The 17,143-nt window shown below is 37.7% G+C and overlaps 2 protein-coding genes across 2 annotated transcripts in view; one reads left to right on the top strand and one right to left on the bottom strand.

Annotated features, from left to right (window-relative positions):
* Positions 1–2,672: 2,672 nt before the first annotated feature.
* LOC145481111 (neuropeptide Y receptor type 2-like) lies at positions 2,673–5,127 on the bottom strand. The gene has a single exon (XM_081459506.1). The coding sequence runs from the start codon at positions 4,976–4,978 to the stop codon at positions 3,926–3,928; it is 1,053 nt and encodes a 350-aa protein (XP_081315632.1). The 5' UTR covers positions 4,979–5,127; the 3' UTR covers positions 2,673–3,925.
* Positions 5,128–9,669: 4,542 nt separating this feature from the next.
* LOC145481110 (uncharacterized) overlaps positions 9,670–17,143 on the top strand; it is a 29,672-nt gene continuing 22,198 nt past the window's right edge. Inside the window, exon 1 of the mRNA XM_081459505.1 lies at positions 9,670–11,592. The gene's annotated coding sequence lies outside the window, so the exon portion shown is untranslated. The remainder of the gene's footprint in view (positions 11,593–17,143) is intronic.

Below are 17,143 nucleotides of genomic sequence, written 5' to 3'. Positions count from 1 at the left end.
TTTCATTTCAAAAGGTTCTGTTGTCCGGGAGGCCCAGGTGTATTAACTGCGGTAGTAATTGATCTTTTGAATTATTCTGTTCGCAGGAAAAAAGGGCTGGAAGAAACACCGTTTTCTCATCTCATTAGAATTTGAGCGCTCCGGATCTTACGATTTTAGACCAGTAGGATGGAAATCTCACGAATTAAATTCGGTGTGTTGCTTGTTCAAAAAAGTGCGCTTTCCTCCATCAGGGTAGAAACTTTCACATTTGTCGAGTTAGGCATTCTTCCACCCAGATAATAAGTGTTGTAAGGATTATCCAAATCTATTACTTGTAATATACTGGAGTACTGTTTCAACACTTTAAATAATTGAGGATGATTGCGTTCACGTCCAGGAAATAGAATCAATTATCATAATAAGCACTAATCAGGTTGTTTGTTTATTGGCTTTGCCCACAGTGCACGTAAATAGCCATGATGTTATTTTCTGGTATTTCTGTTTAAAGAGAAACAGTTACGAAACTGACAAATGTTTTTTTAAACTTGATGAAGACTTTATTATGTACTCAAAACAAGGGAATATTTCCATTTAGCTGGATAATTCGGTGCAAATAAAAACAATCGAAGCTGCATTATGTTACAGCTTGCCCAACTGGAAGATTTTCAAAAGATTCTGTTGCCCGGAAAACCCAGGTTCCATGAATGCGGTGGTAAATTGTTCACACACACACAAAAAACACCGGGGATCGATGAATGACCGTTTTCTTATCTTATTACAATTAGTTTTTAATTGGTTCCCTAAGGTCATGGTCTGTGATTCCTTAACGGAAACGCAGCATAGCTGAATAGAGCGTTTTAAATCCAAAACTGAAGGGCCACCAAAGTTTTTATCCTCATTAGGCATAAGAGGTACTAATTTTATATCTGTTTACAACTTTCCAGCGCAATAGCGTCCTTGGTTTGATAACCTCTTCCTGGCGTTCAGTCAGTTGGGGCGCAGTGCGGAAATCAGCGCGCGAAAAAAAAAGGAAAAGTGCGGTGAGAGGAAGCCGAAAGAACGTGTTCTTTCGCTTTCTCTCGCCGCGGTTTTTTTTAGTTTTTCGCGCACTGTTTTGCGCTCTGTTTTCCGCGCTGCGCCCCAACTAACTGAACGTCTGGAAGAGGCTACGCGTTAAGAAACTAGCGCATTTTGAATTTTAGGGTTATGGCGGTGCGTGACAAAAAGCTGTGATCGCGTTTGTTGAAAACTATGTATTTACCTCGTGATTTTTAGCCATTTAAGACATTGAAATATTTGGAAAAGTGCTTATTTAAATGTTTGTGTGTTCAGTGCAGTTATATTAATCAGTGTCCTAAGTTCCAAATGTTAATACTATTTTCCGGCAGCTATATTGGTGTCCCACAGAGGAACATCAACATGGCGGCTCCATATTAGGCTTTGTAAATTTGCGCAGAACATTTCGACGAATATCTCAACTTTGCGACAGCGCACACACCTTAAACTTGACGAAATGTCTTCTTTATTTATCTTCTATAATATCACAATTTCTTGAATTTATCCACTGAATGGTTTTTGATTTTATTTTTTATTGTGTGACAGTGAAAACGCCCTACGGTCCTGGGCTTATCTCTCAGCGCCTCACGTGTAGAGGATCCTACTCAGGCTAACATAAAACTTCTCACGTCAGTTAAGGTGGCTCGAACGGAGTTTTGAGTAACGATACTTTTCTCCTTTGATCGACTAGAGCATCACCATTATCAATCCAACAGAAAGTCGACCGTTACCGGCGTGCTAGAGAAAGATAAAACTCAGTTTCAAATGAACATACCGCGTTTACCAAGATCTAAGTTACCACGGCGACATTAGGACGTCATATGCCATTTTTCACGAGACCTAATACCTTACAATTAGGGGGTAATTTTGGAAATAAGAGGTCGGATCTACGATCTGACATAGTTGTCTAGACGATGGCACAATTTTAAAAGGTAAAATTCTCAGAGCGTTTTCAAGAAAATTGCGACTGAAGTTTCAAGGTGTCAAAATACAACAAAAACAAAGCTGTTTTTAAATGTTATTGTAAACTATGGCTACAAGACTTCAGTTAATGGTATTTTGGTACTAAATGAATCTTACAACATCTTATTACCTCTAGTAAAGATCCCAGAGAAAACCCTTTGTTTTATTTTCTGAAATATTGGCTTGAATATTAAGTGATGTGGAGTGTTATTTACCTTTTTTTATCAAAGGTTGACCCTCGAATTGTGTACTTGGACGGGAATGTAAAAACAAAAAAGCACACACACTCGATGATTTTTTTAAACTTGGCCCTCAATGAGATCAATCAATATTCAACGTAATCCCTAAATTTCAAATTTATTGACACATTTGAAAACCACGTCAACTCAGCCTCAACTCAGGCCAAGGTGCTATTACTTGAAAAGCATCGATCATTTGAATCATTTTATTCACAATCAGAAAAACGTATTCCTCTTCTCAAGGACCGTCTTCCATGTACCGGAAAATTCAATGCGAATAAAATAAAATGAATTTGCATTGTGTTTTAGCTTGCCCAATCGCAACAGGAAGATTTTCAAAACGAATTGATCTTTTCAAAAGTTTGCGTTATCCGGAAGGCCCAGGTGCATTAACTGCGGTAGTAATTGATCTTTTGAAAAAAAAAAGGGGGGGGGGGGGGTGGGTGGCTCGAAGAAACACCGTTTTCTTATCTCATTAGAATTAGTTTTTAATTGATTTCCTGAGCAGTAGGGACCCTTCGGGCACTCAACTCAAGGCCAACTGTTATTACTTGAATAGTGATCGATCATTTCAATCATTCTATTCAAAAGAAAAACACAATCAAGAAAGGCCTTTTTCTCATCTCAGTTCAATTGTTTATAACTGCTTCCCGGCAAAATGCAGTTTATGCTTTCGGAAAATTGCTTATTGAAAAGTTTGCACAAACGTTTGTCATCAGGTAAAAGTTTGTTTTCCACCATGTTTGGCGGCCAATTTTCACTTTGCGTGACAATGACGAAAATGAATTATTAAATTTGTTGTGGCGGCCCTTTTGAGAAAAGATTTTTAAAAGCGCTTTTACATACATCAGTAAGAAATGTTTTGTTGAGGTAGCTTAGTGTTTGCTTAGTTTCAGGGAACATTTTTTGTCTCGTTATTGCTCTTGCTGGTTCTTGACACTCGCCCACGTCTCTATCCATAAACTTGACAAATAAAAGAAGAGAAAAGGAAATGAAAAAAAGCCTCCCCACAAAAGAATTTTTAAAAACAAATAAATTCGACTGATATTTTCCCATTACCAGAACAACCTGCGCAAGCTGGCAATAATAACAGATATTAAAATGCCCCATTTTCACGATTTTGGGTCGCCCACTCCTAAATTAAGGCAGTTTTCATCAATGTTCATTTCTCGTTGGCACCCTTATAAACAAAACGACAGAGGGGCCACATTTGTGAGGTCGCGGGCTTATTTATCAGCGCCTCAAATCGTCTACAGCCTCAAGGATACGCCGATATGAAAATAAAAGCTGTTTCTCCAGATCGTCGATTTCAGTAGCCCTCTCTTACCTACTTATATTGATCGACTGTTGACGTATTTGAAGCTTTAAAAATTTCGGTTGAAAAAACTACCCGAAAACTGCATAAACCTTAATTTCGGTGAAGTTGTTTATAATAATCTATCATATCCCTGATTCTTGACTTGATTTATTGAATGATTAAGATAACAAATTTTCGATTCAATGATAGTGGAAAAGCAAAAGACTAGCGCCGGGTACGTAGTCGACTAATAATCGCGACTCATCAAAATGTTTCCTTTCTCGGGAGGAATATCCTTAATTTAAGACGAGGTTGGTCTGTCCATTTCTCTACTGTGACTCTTCGTGTATCGTGTGTTCGGGAGAAACAAGTTCTCCTTCCAATAACCTCAGGTGGCTGAAATAGTAACATTTCGTTTGTTCAGGCTGGCTAACCCGTCCGCTCGGATATTCTCTACCGTCGGTCGTGCCTGAGCGGCTGGTCTTACAAAATGGCCAACAAGGTTTGGCTGCCTGACTCTGAGCATTCTGAAATGAAGAATTGGATGTAACACGAAAGGAGAATACATCGTCGTGGCTGTCAGAAGCATGGCGGTGTTGAGCGCCTGCCCTTGAAATTCTTCGCTGCGTGCAACAATGCTGCAAATGATCAATGGAAACCTGGATAAAATGTAAGTTTCACAGATTTTAAACGTGAGATATGTAAGTTTTTTCTCCTGGCGTTGATGAAAGGATGAACTTGCCGACTGTAGAATAGTTGGCGCGCGTAAGGTCTTAATGACACGAAAGAAAGTAATTATCACTAGCACGATCGCTTGCGTATCTAGCTGTGTAATTACTGTTAAGTAAATTAGGATAAATTTACCTTGTTTCGTTCGAAAAGACTTAGGCTGGTTATAAGGAAACCAGGTATAGCAAACTGAGGTCTCTTTTCTTAAAAGTACGAGGAGTACAGCAGTAATTATGAAGGCCACAAGCCAAGTAAGTGGCAGAATTTTCTTAACGTTTTCCGTTGATACCCGACGACGGAATGGACGAACAACGCAATCGTGGCGATCTATTGTCATAAGAGTTATAGTTAACGCATTTAGCGCTATGCAACCGACAGAAAAAGGAAGACCAATTTTACACAATATCTCAGGGAATGATAAATGGCCAGCCTGAAGGTAACTGACGACCGTTCCTGTTAACAGGGACGGCATACCGAAGAGCGATGTTAGAATACCAGTCAAAGAAAGGCTTGCGAGCAGGTAGTGAGGTACTTTGCGAAGGTCACGGCGTCTTCGAAGCAGATTACACACGAAAGCGTTTCCAGAAGCTCCCGCCAAAATCAAGATCGACAACATCACGAGGACTGCGATGGCGAGACTTCTTGGTACTGGTGTGAAAGAATAACTTTCCTCCATCACGGTAGAAACATTCGCATTTGTCGAGTTAGGCATTCTTCCACCCTGACACTCAATGCTAAATTAAAGTTTTATCTAAAGCTATTACCTGTTATATTCTGTACTATTACAGTACATTTAACAATTGAGGATGACTTCATTCATGTCCAGGAAGTAAAATCAATTATCATACTAAGCACTAATCAGATTGTTGGTTTATTGGCTTCTCCACAGTGCACGCAAATAGCCATAATGTTGTCTTCTGAGAGAAAGAGAAACAGTTACGAAGCTGACAAATGTTTTTTCAAACTTGACGATAAAGACAACTCGCATTTCATGTACTTAAAATTAACAAGGGATGATTCCCAATCAACCGGAAAATTCGGTTCAAATAAAATGCAAATGAGGATGCACTATGCTTTAGTTTGCAGCACCGAATGATTTTCACCATGAATTGATCCTTTCAAAAGGTTTGGGTTATTTGGAAGGCCCAGGTGCTGCGATAGTAATTCATATAATTTGAATTATTTTATTCACAAGAAAAACGTGATCGAAGCTAAAAAACAAAGAACGTTTTCTTTTCTCGTTGCCATTATGCTCTAATTGATTTCCTGAAAGATCCGGACCTGGCGATGTAAACCAATAGGCCTAGGATGGAAATCCCACCAATTAAACTTCAGGGTATTGCTTGTTCAGAAAAAAAGCACAAGAGATTGTCGTTAAGTATTTTTTCCCCTTCATGTTTGGCTGCCAATTTTACTTTCAGGACAGCGATCTGACAAGCAAAAAATGAATGCTTAGATTTGCGCGGCGGCTTTTGTGACGAGAAATATGGGTTATTGACTATGGGTGTGAGGTCAAGATGGCTGGATATTGGCCAAGTTCGTTTTTTGCGTGTTTATGGAGCGAGACGGAGTCGAGCTCTATTAACTCGCCAAAAGAGAACGAGGCCAATACGCAGCCATTTGATCGAACAAGCTTGTTCAATAAAGGATTTACTATATAGCTTTCAGGAAGATTTTTAATTTGTCGTGTATTTCTCCAGATACGTAAAGGAGAACACTCAAGACAGAAACCTTGTAAATAAACGAGCGGGCTTCTCGTTTGTTGAATACATACAGGAGAGAGGCCTTTTACAAAAGGTTTGTTTAGTATTTACCACTTGATCTCGTCCTGAAGGTTAGGATTCAAGCGGTTCAAGTGGTACAGCTTCAGTACGAGTTGGTTCAAGGGGTGAATGAGGTACTTTTCCTTGAAATAAAATGAATTACCACATGTACTTGACGTAGTAATTTACAATTTCTGTATTATGATTGGCTAAGAATACGTGAATTAACCCCAAATCAGTGCAGAAAAGTAAAATTGAGTGTAAAACGATGAAACTGAAAAATTGAGCTCGAACAGACAAGACGGCGGACAAAAGATTAACACTCTATATCACGCGAAGAGGGACCCAACAAGACCCCCTAAGAACCTGCCTCATCTTACTTTTAAAGAAGAAAGGTACCAGCATTCTACTTTTGTAAAAGAAAGGAATAATTTTATATCGTTTGTTTAGTTAATAATTGTATTGTATTTACAAGTTTTCAACTTATACAAAATCAGCACTCTTTTTTACATCTCAGCCTCTCATATATTCTTAAAATATTCTTAAAATTTCGCAAATTTTTGCCTAGATATTCTCATAAAATATATTCTTATAGAAAAAAAGAGTTTATACTAATATGCAGAAAACAAATCACAGTCTGCCGCCCATTGCTACTAAAACTTACTCACTCAGTCTTTAGGTCTGTGACAATAAACGCCTATAAAAGAAGGAAACTCTTTTCCAAAATAAGAAGGTCTATTTTAGCTATTTCTAAGCACAGAAGTCTTCTATTGTTTTAGGACGGAAGTTAATTTCGAGAGGACTGTACTGTAGGACCTGTAGAGATAAGTTGCAATGGTTGGAGTGAAAATGTTCTTAGCATGATCCAGTTATTCGTCAGACATTTTTGTTTTAAAATAGCCATTTAGTGGTCAAAATCGAACATTACTCCGAAATTCTTCAGACCTCGCGAGAGTCAAAGCCAATGACGGAAGGGAACTCTATCTACAATTTGATGAGAATGTTTATTTTGGTTATTGCTGAGCGCAGAAGTCTTCTGTGTTCTTGATACAACCTAACTTTGGGAGGATTGTGCGTGGGACTTGTGAAAATGAATTAATACGAGTGAATTTGTTTTCAACATGACCCTTATCTATTCTTTTCTATTAAACAAAAGTTGAACTTAAGTGATCAAAATCGAAAATTAATGAAATAGTAAAGCTTTAACTTTAGGACACTGTAAGACGGTGGTAGTTAGGCTCCCTGTTTAGATTCGTAAAGGTATGGTGACAGTGTCCCTTTAATTTCCGTTATTTCTTGACTTTTTAAGAAAAAGTAAAATCCAAGATGGCGGATCCAAGATGGCGGGTCAAATCACGTCATTTGAAGTCATGACGTCGCAACCAACAAATATGGTATCATTTTGTAGAGCAAGCTTTGGACTATCTGATCAATGTAAATTTATTTCGCTGTGCCTTAACAGAAGGAAAACCCAAGGGGGGTTTCATTCACCCCGTCCAAGGGCTAAAATCCGTCGCCTCACTCAAGACCTTCAAACAAAATTGGATTTTCTTAGTCTCCTCCCTTAAACGGACCTTCCTTTGGGTTTGTCGGAGGATCATCCAAAGGGATCCTACTTATTATTCAGCTGTATGGAAAGGGCAACTTGCGTTTCAGTTTAATATGGAAAATTATGCTAGGTTTACCAAGCAGTTTTATTTGACGTAACAGGAATCCAACAAGCATACTTTATAAGAAGCTGGTGTATCTAACAACTGGCGAGTCAAAAAGAATGAGTTTTAAATCCGACTCGAAACCTTGTTACCATTTTGGCCAAAACAGGGTTCCTTATTCAAATAAAAATATGTAAGCAAATAACTGTTCGGCACGAGTGAATGGAATACCATCTTACCTGTTTTTAACCTTAGGGAGATTAGAAAATATTAGCGCGCCAAACAGAAAAAAAAGAACACAAATAACAAAAAACAAATTTACTTTTAACTTTTAAATCACTAAATGGTATGGCACCAGCTTATATTAGCGATTTAGTTAATGTAAGAAAGCACGCACGCTATTCACTGCGCTCTAATTCAGGCACTATCTTATTACATCCAGCAGGGAAAATGAAAAAATCTTTTTGTGATAGATCGTTAAGTGTAGCTGCGCCTACTTTGTCGTAGTCGATGTAACTATGTTAACGTGTGGGAATCCTTTCAATGCGCAAGTAATACATATTAAAAAAGACTGGCAATTCCAAAAAAGAATATTCTACTAACCAGCAGGTGCGTATAGTAATGACCAATCAACTCGAATTCGTTTAATACCTCGGACTCGCATACAATCTCTTTATCCCATGTGAAAGATGAGAAAATAAACGCGCCCAATAGTAAAATAATAGTCTGGTAGTCAATGTAACTATACTAACGGGTAGGAATGCTTTAAATGTGCACATCATACATATTGCAAAAGGCTGCCACCTCACGGAAGCGCATAAATTATAAGAGAGTCTGGTGAAGTGTCTTGATACTTGCAGAAAGTAATTGATATCGCGTTCTAATCCATCTTGGGATGTCAAAAATTCCGAGGAAAGGTGGGAAATTTGTTATTGTTGTTTTGTTTCTTATTTTCTAGCCTTTATCATTGAAACAGGTCTCTTGATTTTAAATTAAGAAAAACAACGCATTTTTCTCAAATATTTAATCACTGCCCAAGAACTTGCTCTCTCATTCGGAGACATTAGCAGTAATTATGTGATAAATGTGCTGGATAGCTACTGGTCGGCTAACCCGCTTATGCCAAGAGATACCGTGAGTCTTGAGAGCTTCAGTGGCTTTAATCCCTCGATGAGCGGTGGCTAATGGTCCTTCTCAAACACCATGGGTCTCGCTCAGCTAACGTTCGTCTATATAATACTCGATTCTCTGCTGCAAGGAATCAATATGATAACGCTGCGAGATTGAACTCAAATTTTAAGTCTTTTTTTAGTTCTAGCATAGGATTAGGGAATTGCTTACATTCTGATTATAGTAAACTTATGAAAAGGCTGTTTAAAAGACAAATTCATAAATTGCTCCTCACAGAGTTTGGAATTGAGGATGATTATGTTTACGTCCATGCCCTGGTCTTGAAAGTGAATACCCATAATTATTGTATCTTATGACTGTATTTATTATAACTTCCCCTTTTCACAATTCTTTTCATCATTTGTCCAACTTATCACTTATTATGTTGGTTAATTTAATTGTATTCTTTTTGTGACATTTTTATTACATACAATCAGCAAAAAAGAAAAACGGGGGCAGCTTTAGTGAGAACTATTATTAGTTCATTGCGTTTATTACAATGCCCGTTTCGATTAGCCTACGTAATAGGCGGGTAATGCAAGTTGTAATTTTGTAATTTAAGTTTAACCCTCGGACCTACAAGGGGAGAGGCGGGAGTGGGGTGGATGCCATTATATGTCAATTGTGTGTCCATCATTTTTGGCGTTGCCATGGTAAGCGAAAATTTCATGTAGGTTTGACCAAAATTCAATTTAGTTGACATAACTGTATTTTTTCAGTTTTCTTCATCAAATTCCAGAAATTCGCCAATTTGTACATTCATAAGCATTGTGGCTTGATTTTGTATTAATTTCCATCGTTTCCTGACTTTTTAAGAAAATAGTAAAATCCAAGATGGTGGATCCAAGATGGCGGGTCAAATGACGTCATTTGGGAAACGCTATTCTCGCTTTCTCGCAGTCTCACATTTACCATTCACCAGCCCTAATATTCTGCTCGACAGAAAACAACAGCCCAATAAAGAGCTGACTACCCAAGTAAAACAGAATAAGCCAGAGCGCGAGGTTAATATTCTGCTCGACAGATAACAATAGCTCAATGCATGGTTTGTAGAGTCACGCCATCAAAAATACAAATCGCCAAGATTTAGGTCTGTGCGGTTTTTCATTCGCTCGTTATTCGGAAAAGTGTTTCATCTAAATTTATAATAACAATTAGAACAATAATTCGCATAAAGAATAACAAAAACTTTGGCTCTTATATTCGTGCAATTTTCTACAAAATTGTTATTATAATTTCAACCCGTCTGGTATTTTTGAGTAAATATTAATGTCGTCATTTACTCCAATTCTCAACCAAGCCTTTGAACAAGGAAAATTAATGGCGGCCGTAAATTCTCGGAAGTAAATTCTCTCCAAAAAACGTGAGTTCTCTAATCGTAATCAGAATTATATCACCTTGATTCTAGGTCATATGCTTCTGTCGTAATAGATTGAAATTTGGCAAGATATCTAGTAAAGACCTATTGTGTGCGAAAATGTAAGAAACTGATCACAAAGGCAAAACTGCGTGACAAATAAAACACGTATTGGGTCCCGGCCGTTTCATGCTACGTTTCCTGGCGTGGGATGACAAGTCGTGCACAAGATTAAAGGACCTCCCGGACAGAAGTTTTTTAGAGGGTAAAGCTCCTCATGAGACAAGGCCTGGCCAAACGGAGTCGCAAGTAGACCCAAGTTTTCAACTTGCGTCCACTGGCGAGTCCTTTTGGCCAGGGAGAACATCCGCTCTTGTATAACTCTAATAAATTTAGAATCAGAATAAATTGGTTAGCGCGCTCAATAACCATTCTAATGCTAAACTGACAATGTTTTCTAATAATGAAGCCCCGCAAACATCAAAGGAGCAAACAAAGATGGCTGTGTTTATGTTGGAAGGTACACTACTGTCATAGAGTACAATCGTTTGTTTAGCGGCGCTGTCGCACTATATGCATGAAACACGTAACCAAAGCGCTTCTATTGGCTTGTTCCTCAATCAGAAGTAGACAACTTCAGTTGTGTTTTGTGCACGGTCAAAGCCAAAAAAGCAAACAAAAACTTACAACAAAGAACTTGTTGGGTTTCATAAAACCATTTCCATGTGGTTTTTTTTAACTGAATCACATGCTTTGTTTGTTCGCATGTACGACCAAACAAAATACATAGTGTCAATCAGTAGGTGTTGGACAGAAAAAGGGAGAGAGCATCTTTTGATATTCCTATTGGCCACTGAGAAAACCAATATTAACCTTCGCGAATGGTGTATTTGCCGATCGTCGTCACATGAGAAGGTCTAAGAGAGGAAGTCTTAGAAATATCCAAAAAACGCTTCAAACGCTTTGGCGCATTGATAATCGAAGGAGATTTTGGCCAAGTTCCATAAAAATCCATCAAATCAACGTATCCTATTAATTAGCCTAAGGTAAGGGAATCCAGGCAAAAAAAGCCCAAGGTTTCGAATTATAAAGTTTGTCAACCTCATGACACCCAGGATACAGCACATCAAAGATGTTATCAGCGCGGCCATGTCGCTGACCAATGGAACACAATCTTGTCACTCCAAAAGACAGTCCCAATAACAATAACTCATTATAATTCACAGGGGAATACAATTTCGCAGTCAAAGTGATTTGCAGTAAGGGAAAAATTGAGATCTAACGGAAGGTGTTGTGAGTCAGCGAACCAGAAAAAAGCAAAGGGAAACCGACTAAGAGAGCGGCGATCAACAGGTGACCCGGAGCAAAACGCGCACCCACTAGGGTATGCTTTTGTTGTAGCATTGTACGTTCAATCTGTTTGTGAGGTTGGTTAAACCATGAGCCTTTGTCGTTAGCGTGAGTTCGTGCTTCTTGTTTTCATGGAAGGATTCTTCGTCTTTCCTTGTTTTATCCGCCCCGTGTTTCTTATCACATACTATCCACTTCTCTCTCTGTCTTTTCAAAAAACTCAAAATAACTTTGTTTACAGACCGTCATTCCAAGATTTACTGATCTTCCTTTAACCGACACAAAAACGCATAACTCTTTCGATGTAAACAGATGATGCAAATCTTTGTATTTCAAGTCCCCAGATAAAACCAGATGTTAAATTGATTAAGTTAAACTTATAGTCAGTCAGAAGTAAACAACTGTTGTGGTCTGAGCACGGTCAAGGCCCAAAAAAGCGAACAAAAACATACAGCGTAAAAAGAACTTTGTTGCATTTCATAACCATTCCCCTCATTAACTTTGCTATAAATAAGTGTTTTGGCTATACAAAGAGCAAAGAAACTCTTTTCCACATGTTAACAAACCTTGCCCTTTGAAAGTCAGTAGTAACCTTAACTGGCTTTACCTGCCTAGCTAAACTAAATAGAAAACGTGTGTGCGTCTTGCTCTGTTGATAAAGCTATAATATGGTTCAATTACCTGCCACAAACGCAAAACGTGTAGATATTTTCATTATTACATTTCCTTGAATAATCAATCAGTAGTTTTCAAAAGCTAGGCGCTCCTGCTTTTCTTTATCCTATGCATTTCCTTTTTTGTGGACATTTTTACATGTAACTAACTTAAAATACTGTTCTACAATAAGAATATATACTGCTTTTCACAATCACAGTCCATTTTATAAGATTATTCATCCACGTAATGATAATTTAAAAGTCAGCGCTTTGTCGATTCAAAACATTTCACTGAAAAATTAACCCTGCAGACTTGTTATAGAATGGCTTTCGCAGGTAACAACTTGAAAAGCTGTTTTCTTGACATACGCAAAGCCTTTACGTTGACCCGTTAATTTTACATGAGACGTAATTTATTTGCATTCGAAACACTTACCGAAAACAACAACCTCGCTAGCTGATTCTACCACGTGTCTTTGACAAAGATAGAAAGCATCAAATGTGCCACTGCACTGGACCATCAGTGGTCCCTTTTGTGAGCTTTAGTGTATATGATCATTTGGAGGTATAAAGGAGCCCATTGATGGAGTGAAGTCTGCGAGGAGAAAGAAGGATTTGAATTACTATGGTTTAAATACTAAGTTTGGCAAATTGATTACGTTCGTAAGCCTCGACTTCAACATCGATCAGCAGCAGACCATCAACGGTGTCTTTGGTTGTATTTAAGTATTTGGGTTTTAAGATCCCGTTGATGGTTTCCTGATCCGATGAAGCATAGTTGATTCATAGTTGGAGGCCGAAGTTTTCCCTATAACTTACTGAAATACGAGAAACGTGATAGTGCGTAATTATAATACAGTCGAACCTCGGGTGTAATATTATACATTTTATTCTTGGGGTTCGACATTTTTATGTTTAAAAAAAATGCTTAGTGTAGCATGTAAATAACTAGCACAATTAAAATAGATCAATAAAACGTAGCAAAATCAGAGACCAACGACGCGCGGTATGGATCAAGTTTCCTGACATTTTACAATTCAAAATGGGGTTTTGTATAATAATAACAACAACAACAACAACAACAATAATATTAATCATAATAATAATAATAACAATAATATTAATTATAATTTAAAAAATCCAACACGTTTAATATACAAAATAATATACAAAAGATAACTCTTTAAAAGAATGTCAAAAATTTAAAAATATAAGTAACAATTTACATAATAATAATAATAATAATAATAATATTGATAACAATAATAATATGTTTTTTAAAATAAAAAAACTTTATTGAGCACTTTTTCATACAAACTTAAATCTGGTAAATCTATTAAAAATTCAGAAATATTTAATAATAATAATAATAATAATAATAATAATAATAATGATGATGATGGCACTTTTATACCCACATGTTACGATGCGGATATGATCACAGGCGCTTTACAAAATTATTTATATTATAGGACTATTCACAAACAAAAAAATTAAATGAAAATAATAATCCCAATTCTAATCATATTTTCATCGAAACAAAAAATGCATCACAATGCGTGATAAAATAAGTTAGAAGGACAAAAGAATTAAATAACGTAAAAGATTGTCTCCATCTATCATCATTATAAACATTGTTCCAATATAATTATTAATGTCAGTTTATGCTGTAAGCCTCTTTGAATAACTATGGTTTTAAAAGAGATTTAAAAGTTATAAAATTGTCTGTTTTTCTGATGTTTAGTGGTAGCTTATTCCATAATGAGGGTGCAGCTGCCACAAAAGATCTATCACCTTTCGTCAGTCACTGGTTAAAAGGGCTGTTGACGAGAGGTTTTTTGGGCAGCTGGGACGCGCTTTAGTGGCCGTTGCGTTTGTGGAGAGGTGGCCGTTATAGAAAGATTAAAATAACAATGAATGAATGAATGAACCGTCCGCCGGGAACAAAAACAAGTGGACGTTGTAGAGAAGTGGTCGTTGTGGACAGGTGGCCGTTACGTCGACTTTGGGGCGCTAAGTGTAAAAATATTATTTGGCTAATATTTTTCTAAATTTCATGTTATTTAGTAAATCTCAATTTTACTGCGCTTGTTATTCATAAATCACAATTTCAAGGACCTGCGTGATTTACAAAAAGTACGCAACGTGCCTTCGCGATTTATAAATCGCAAGTGACTTAACCTTGCGATTTATAAATCACAAGCGATGTGTCTTTGCGATTTACAAACCACAGCCAACGTAAATGTGTGATTTATATATCACATGCAGTGAAAATGTGCAAATCTGGTGCGATATGATATCGAAGGTGCGCGATATTTATCGCACATGTGCCACATATAAATCGCAAATCTGCCAGCCGAATCCTGCTACCCCAGCGAGGCCCTTTGCACCGAGTCACACTGACGAAAACAGGTGGAGTTACAGGTAAAGAAAGGAACGGAGAAAAAAGGAGGGGCCTGCGCCCAGGCCTCGGCTCGTTTCAACCTCGCTCTCGCCACAAGTTCCGTTGGGGGCACTTGGTCTGTACGCGTAACTGCCGTCCACCGGGTTTAACCTGCTCATTTTCGCCCCTCCCTCCCCCTCCTCTTTTTTTACCCGTTCCTTTCCTTACCTCTTACTCCACCGGTTTTCGTCGGTGTGACTCGGTGCAAAGGGCCTCACTGCGGTAGCAATTTCGGTGGCAACCGTCCAAGCACCTAAACCCTCTTTCGGGCCACCAACTCGCTATGGGGGACCCTGGTGCCACGACCCTTTGCATCCCCAGGCACTAAGCGCAAATATTAACATATCGCAGATATTTGCGATTGATATATCGCAGCGGATTTGCACAGTTTACGCAGCTTGGGATTTACGTATCACACATTTACGTTGGTTGTGATTTATAAATCGGAAAGGTACGTTGGTTGCTTGCGGTTTATAACTATATAAATCGCAATGTCACATCGCTTGTGATTTATAAATAACATAAAATTTAGCAAAATAATGGCCAAGTAATATAGTCGCCCCATAGTCGACCTGTTTATTTTATATGAAATGTCTTTTTCTTTTCTCCTTTAATCGAGTGTTTCCAGCTGGTTTATTTGCATTTATTTAAGGAACACTGGAAAGCTTGCCGAGAACAACAACCTTGTCGACGCTACATTGACAAAGATAGGAAGCATCAACACCTTTTTGCTCAGCTACGGTAAGTCAAATATGTATTAAACTGTTAGATTAAAATAAAAAAAACTGCTTAACTATCGGAGCTCCTGGCGGAGAAGATCCGATAGCTATCAAAGGATACGTTTTAAAGAATTCCTGACGTTAGCTGGTTTTATAGAAAACCTGTATTCAATTGCGATCGCTGAGAGGCAACGAGCCGATATTCGGGGGATCTTAAAACTGGGGAAAAATTTTTTTAAAAAAATGTTACTATAACCGAACAGTTTACAGCACTAGAGAAAATAGAGCTACAAATGTGTTTGTCTTGCAGCCGACGAGTAGACCAAATATTAAATACTTAAGGTTACTCCAAACCTTCGCGGGGCTACTTTTTCCAAGTTTTCTTTTTTCCAACCAAATTAAAGTTCATTATTCAAGTTGCATTTTCCAAAAAATGAAAGTAAAAGATTAAAACGAGCGCGAGTTATTGGGAAAAAGAGATTTAATAAACCTTCAAGGCATGGACTCCTCAGCGACCTTTTCGCGGCATATGGCTTGATGCAGAGATCCTATATCAAATACTTTCAATTTGAGATTTCATGTCCGTCAAGAGTGCCTTCTTGTAATCACGCTTCAGCAATTGCTCCTCGGTTTCTTTTTGTTTTGTTGCGCATCGCTTTTCCCCGTTTTGCCCTATATTGTTGACCACCGGCCTAAAACGTGACCGTGAAACGCGATTGCTTTACTGCGAAGCTCAACTTTCCATACTGTGAACGGTAGGGGTTCTGTACATGTTATTCCATTGGCTGGCGGCATTTTGAATTGACATATCTCTCTGAGAAGGTGTGATATGTTTATAAATCTTTAGAAGGCGAAAACTTGCACTGGTTTTTCGAGAGAATCCCTCCTCTTTAAATCGATTAAAAGGATATGTAGAATCGACGGTTTTCCGTGAAATTTTAAAATGTATTCTATACCTAAAAGGCAACCAGTGTAATTTTTGCGAAACAAGCGTAATATGGTCATATTTGCGGCTCGAAGTTAGTAAGCTAGCTGCTGCGTTCTGTACTCCCTGCAGTTTAGTTATTTCACAATCTGAAAGTCCATAAAGAAGTCCATTGCAATAGTCAATTCTGCTCGTGACGAAAGCATGCAGAACCATTTCTAATTTACCTCTAGCTAAAAATTTACTTATTTGCTTAATATTGTGGAGCCAGAAAAATGCCGCGCAAATACCGCGAAAATAAATGAGTTTAGAGATCTGTGCGAATAAGGAGGACGAATCGAAGCTAGACAAATGATTGTCTATTCACTGCACTCTAATTCAGGCACTATTCTATTACATCCAGCCGGGAAAATGAAAAAAATCTTTTGGTGATAGATCTTTTAGTGTAGCTGCGTCTACACTGTGGAACGCGCTCCTAGCAAACCTGCCCAATATTGATTGTATTTTAACTTTTAAATCTTGTCTTAAAACATTTATTTTTAAGTTAGCTCTTAGCCTTTAGCGTTTGAATTACTTTATTATTGTTAAATTTAGTTTATGTACATATATTTAGCATATTTTAATATTGTAATGCGCTTTTGATCATTGAATGTTAAAGCGCCACTAACCCCCCCAAATTTTTTTCATTTAATAAAATTTAGTAGTTTCCCTGATTACTACAGCGAAAAAATTATCTCGATTGATAAAATCCCTGCGTTTCTACAGGCGTTTAAACATGTAATTTCCATGTTCACGACCGCGCAATATAAATTAATAAATTATTATGATTATTATTATTAAAA

Source organism: Orbicella franksi, chromosome 3, assembly GCF_964199315.1.
Source record: "Orbicella franksi chromosome 3, jaOrbFran1.1, whole genome shotgun sequence".
Lineage (NCBI taxonomy): Eukaryota > Metazoa > Cnidaria > Anthozoa > Scleractinia > Merulinidae > Orbicella > Orbicella franksi.
The sequence above is the reverse complement of the archived record's forward strand: the minus strand, read 5'-3'. Positions and strand labels throughout refer to the sequence as shown.

Bases quoted from the DNA above. Each gene is read 5' to 3' on its own strand.
- LOC145481111 (XM_081459506.1), bottom strand. From the start codon at position 4,978: ATGCCTAACTCGACAAATGCGAATGTTTCTACCGTGATGGAGGAAAGT.